The following is a 5,938-nucleotide window of genomic DNA, read 5'->3' on the forward strand; positions in this document are numbered from 1 at the left end:
CTTGCATAGAAAGAGGGTGTAAAGGTGGAAGTGGTAAAAGCTGAGGAGTTTTTCATCCTTTTTTCCATAGAGGATCAAGAAAGACAGCTGATTTGGGAAGTCTTTGCAGTACATTTACACAGCTCTGATCACATTCGCAATAACCAATATGAGGTGCTGCTAAATCTTATGGAGAATAGGGGAGAACGGCACTTAATAATTGGTGATTTCAATGCAATTTTTTCTAATCAAGAAAAACAGGGAGGAAGGGAGAAATCAGCTCAATCAATCCAATCTTTCCAAGACTTTATCAACAGAGGACAATTGATAGATATGGGTTTTAATGGTGATAAGTTTACCTGGTGGAACCGAAGTTGCCAAGATAGTGCTATTCGAGAAAAACTAGACCGAGGACTCCTATCTTCTAAACTAAGAGAGGAGTATCCTTGGGCCAATGTCACTTACTTAGAAGACACAGGATCAAACCACAGACCGCTCTTGATGTGCACTAACCAGACAACACATAAGGGCAAGAGGCGCTTCAGATTTCAAGAGAGATGGTGTGGAATGGCAGAGGTTGATAAAATTGTATCTGAGACATTGCTGACTTCTTTTCCAGGTTCATCAATGTACCAACTATTTCAGAAATTAAAAAAGTGCAGACATGAACTAGTTAAATGGCAATCAGCTGGAACAAGTAACTCTAAAAAGAAGATAGATGAGCTGAAAGCGCTATTATCAGTGGCCAAGGCAGACCCAACAATAGCAGACAAAAAACAGATTCTATTATTAGAAGATGAACTAGCTGCCGCCCACATTAGTGAGGAACGCTACTGGAAAGAAAAATCAAGAGTGAGCTGGCTAAAATGGGGAGATCAAAATACCAAATTTTTTCATGCAAAAAACCAGTCCAGAAACAGAAGAAACAAGATATGGAAATTAGAGGATGAAGAGGGGAATTGGTGCACCACACCCGAGGCAATTGGCAACAGGGCACAGAGGTTTTTTGTTGATCTATTTGAAAGCAATAATCCAGAAGATCCCTCTCAATTTTTCACCAAACTTAGAGTCAAAGTTTCTTCTGAAATGAATAGGAGTCTAACTAAACCAGTCTCAGATGATGAAATTAAAAGGGCTGCATTTTCCATTAATGCAGAAGCCGCCCAGGAAACGACGGATTCACCGCAAAATTTTATCAGTTCTATTGGAGCAGGATTAGAGGGGATGTATGCAAGGCTGTGAGAAGTTTTTTTAGTGGCAGCAGTATTCTAAAGGGATTTAACCACACCCAAATTTGTTTGATACCTAAAGTGACTCAAGCTACTTTTATGAATCAAATTTGACCAATCAGTCTCAGCACAGTCTTCTACAAAATTATCTCGAAAGTTCTAGTTCATCGACTTCAATCTTTTATGAGTATGTTAATAAGCGACAATCAGAGTGCTTTTATTCGGGGAAGACTCATTAGCGACAATATTCTTGTGGCTCATGAATGCATGCATTTTCTAAAGAATAAAACCCATGGGGAAACGACATGGCGATAAAGGTTGATATGAGTAAGGTATATGATAGGGTGGAATAGAGTTTTATGTGGTTTATTATGAAGAAGTTGGGTTTTTGCTCAAAGTGGATTGAATGGATGAAGGCTTGTGTCTCTACTATATCCTATTCTGTTATTGTGGATGGTACACCAACTGGTTTTTTCAAACCAAGTAGGGGTCTCAGACAAGGAGACCCCCTCTCACCATATCTATTTCTTTTCTACGCAGAGGGTCTATCCTATCTGCTCCACAAAGGAGAACAGAATAACCTCTTTCAAGGACTGCGATTAAACAGTAGATGTCCGACTATTCATCATCTCCTATTTGCCGATGATTCACTCTTATTTTGTAAAGCTACCCAATACAACTGCTCTAATCTATCCCAAATTCTCCAACTATATGGCAGACTAAGTGGACAACAAATTAATTTCTCCAAGTCTGCTGTGTTTTTCAGCAAAAACACCCCTTTACCCATCAAAATTGAACTAGCTGCATCTTTGGAAGTCCCAAATATTGGGACGCAGGATAAATATTTGGGGCTACCCTCCATAGTACACAGATCCAAAAAAGAAACATTTGCTTTTATAAAAGAGAAGGTGACAAAGAAGCTCTCGCATTGGAAGAAATCATTTCTATCTGCTAGTGGAAGGGTGGTGTTGATCAAAGCAGTGGGTTCAACTATACCAATTTATACTTTGGGCTGTTTCAAACTCCCAGATACCCTCTTGGATGAACTGCACCGAATGATGATGCAATTTTGGTGGGGACAGAAGATGCAATGGATTAGTTGGGACACTATGACCGGAGAAAAGAATTTCGGGGGTATGGAGTTTAAGGACCTAAAGGCATTCAATCTAGCCATGTTAGCTAAACAAGGATGGAGGCTGATGACTAAACCACATTCTCTTTTCTACAAAATCTTCAAGAATAAGTACTTCAGATACAGATCCTATCTAGAAGCCAATGGCAGAGTCTTTTGGAAGGAAGGAAAATTTTAGAGAAAGGAGTTAAGTGCAAAGTTTCAACTCAGGGATCTGTCAGAATCATAGAAGACCCATGGTTTGGGGACCAACCACCATTTCGCATTACAGTTAATGAATGCAGAGATGAATCACATACCTGGGTTAGACAGCTAATCACAGCCGAGGGAGAATGGAATCAACAACTCCTTATGGAAGCCTTCCCACTTGACACAGCTCAGTAAATTCAACAAATTCCTATCACAGAAGAGGAAGACTCGATTATATGGTGCAATAACAACTCAGGAGAGTACTCGGTAAAATCTGGGTATAGTATAGCATACCAATTCTTTCACCCCAATGAATTCACTCCATCCCCGATATGCAGACTCAGAAATGTGGAAGACCTTATGGAAAATGAGAGTAACACCAAAGGTCAAATTATTTGCTTGGAGATTAGCCCATGAAGGCATTGCAGTTAAAGCAAAATTGAACGAGAAATTACCACATGTTAGCAGCCTTTGTCCCCGCTGTCAATCGGAGCCGGAGACACCGATGCATGCCATTGTCTTCTGCCCAGAAGTTCTTCAAATTTGGAACAGCTACCCGTAGCTAGCACTATTCCCCGCGACCCTAACCTAAAAGCTTGGGATTGGTGGAGTCAATTCATGGAAGCTAAAAAATCCAAACCCAATTTCAGAATCAAAAGTGCTCAGGTGGAACACTTACCTTCTATGGCAGATTTGGTTGGCGCGGAACGCTTTAGTCTTCGAGGACCAACGCCAGGAACCTGGGAAAATTCTGTCTCAGGCAATATTGTTGGAGGAGGAATACCGGCGATATCATTTTCTCAGACCACCTTCTCTATGAACAGTAGTAACTAGCACTTTGGAACTTCTTTCTTTCTTAATTGTTTTCTTTCTCTCCTTTATCCATTAGATTATTTTTATTTAACATCTCGATTGAAAAATTCCTTTGTCTTGACATAATGTACTCCAGGAGAACATAATGTACTCTAGGTATAAAGTTCTTTTATGCAATAAAATATATCTTTGAGAAAAAAAAAAGAAGCAAATGTTTAGATATTATTATATGTTAGTTCAAACTCTAAAAATCCTAACTTTAAATTCATATGTTATATGTAGGACTATATGTTAAGTGTATTTAATCAAAATAAAAAATTTCGGTAATGGTTCTATGGATGATAATAAATTAAATGATGATTTATAATAAAACTTAAGAAATCATTACAGATTTGTTTTAAAAATAAATTTATAAAAATATAATTTTTATTGAATGTGAATTAAAATACAAAATTTAAATTATATTATATTATATTATATTTCAGCAAAATAAGATTATTTGTGAAATAAAACTATCCACAAAATTAACAAATAATATGCATAATAGTAAGTTTGTTCTTTTTAACACAAATTAAAAAATATTTTTTCTTTAAATAAAAACTCCTAATATCTCTTATATTCTAAAAAATTAAAAACCAATTTTTTTTTTGTTAAAAACTACTTTGTCCAAAAAAAATTTATTAAAAAATAAAAATCAATTAAAGTATTACTAAAAAATAAATGAACAAATTAAAGTCTTAAAATTAATGTTTTCTAATATAAGCCAATGTTAATCTTATTGTATTATGCAAATTTTGAATATTTTATACACATTCTTTCAAAACACTCATTACTTATTATTATTATTATTATTATTATTATTATTATTATTATTATTATTATCTCTTTTCATATATATATGTTTAGCCCAAAAATAAAAGAAATATTTTAACCTATAAATATCAAGTTTTCTACTATTAAATTTTAATTTAGTCATTTCATATATACCTATGCACTTATGGGTAAGACTACAACAGTCAAATTGGACTCTCTAACTCTACATATATGCGTAACATGTAAAATATATATATATATATATATATATATATATATATATATATATATATATATATATATATATATATATATATATATATATATATATATATATATATATATATATATATATATATAATGCATATATACGTATTGATGCATAATTTTATTAAGCGTGCAACAATTTTTTATATAATGTAAACAACTCATATGTATATATATTGATCCAACAAAATAAAATCAAATATTTTTTATGACTAAATTATGGATGGTTCTGATATTACTTGTTGGAATAAATAATTTTATTAACCTAGATCATCTATATTAAATCATCAAAAATATATCATAACCAAAAATATATCATAATGCTGAAGCTTACATTTATTTATAAAAGTAAGAAATTGATGGAAGGATTTGGATCTTATGGTTTTTTCGATCTTTCTCAACCAAAGCTTTTTGTATTCTTGGGCGACTGAATTGCAACTCTTTTGATGGGGAAAGAGCACAAAAGCGGCTTTGGTATGTTGGGGATCAAAACCCCGAAGGCACTATTTATATTTGAGCATGACACCCATTAAACCCTAAAACCCAAATAAAATAGTATCTAAAGTCCAAAAGATAATATATCTAAAATTTAAAAGATAATTATCTAAAGAACAAAAGATAATATCTGATTTTATTCTCATTTAATTCCAAATTAAAAGTAATTATGACTTATTCAATTTATCATTTATAACAATAAATGAGATCACTATTATATAGGTCATTTAATTTAAAATAATATAATTTGTTATTATAATTAATATATATATATTACTCACAAACAAATTAAAAAATTAAAATAATTTTCTAACAATTTATCTTATCTTAACCTAGATGTCTAAGAACATTTTTTTTTCAATTACAACTGATCAGACTATTAATTCATCAATTTTTTTATCGAATCTGTTAGTATGATTCGATTTTGATAACTATAGTTATTTGTTTTCTAAAACAGGAAAGCTCTGCATACAAGCCCTAATGACTTGTATGGTTTACAAGTTCATTAACAAATAAAACCCCAAAACGCGCTCCAAGGGTTACGTTGTATACACGCGCTATATAGAGATCTCGCGTATATCTAACTATCAAATTTAAAAGATTTGTTTCCTTCTTCGTTTTCGTTATTTGCAGATTTGCTCGTTCTTCTTCTCGCGAAGCTTCCCCTGGTTTCTTCGATCGTTCTTTTCCCCTCCTTTCTCACTCGTTTCTTCTTCGTCATTTACGTTAGTTCCTCTCTCTGTAACTCCAGCTTCGTTTTCTATTTGATTTTTTGTTTTCTGAAATCAAAGTTTGAACTCGTTTTGAAGATAATGGATTATTCAACCTCAGATTGTCAGCTGAATCCAGGCGAAGTGGATTATGAATTTGAATCTAACGAAGTTCCTGAGGTTTGATTTACATAGGATTACTATGAATTTTGTTGCAGTAATTTGTATAGCATTGTGTAAGTGAATAATTCGTGAACGTTGACTGTCAAAATAATGCATGAAGATAAATCTGTGGATTGAATATAATGTAT

At 33.1% G+C, this 5,938-nt stretch overlaps 1 protein-coding gene across 1 annotated transcript; it reads left to right on the forward strand.

Moving 5' to 3' along the window:
* The first annotated feature begins 312 nt into the window (after positions 1-312).
* LOC140181472 (uncharacterized) lies at positions 313-1,221 on the forward strand. The gene has a single exon (XM_072225074.1). It carries the CDS (start codon positions 313-315, stop codon positions 1,219-1,221), a length of 909 nt encoding a protein of 302 aa, XP_072081175.1.
* Positions 1,222-5,938: the final 4,717 nt, after the last annotated feature.

This window comes from Arachis hypogaea, chromosome 18 (genome assembly GCF_003086295.3).
Source record: "Arachis hypogaea cultivar Tifrunner chromosome 18, arahy.Tifrunner.gnm2.J5K5, whole genome shotgun sequence".
Lineage (NCBI taxonomy): Eukaryota > Viridiplantae > Streptophyta > Magnoliopsida > Fabales > Fabaceae > Arachis > Arachis hypogaea.

Excerpts from the sequence above, each read along its gene's own strand:
- LOC140181472 (XM_072225074.1), top strand. The coding sequence starts at position 313 with ATGGGTTTTAATGGTGATAAGTTTACCTGGTGGAACCGAAGTTGCCAA.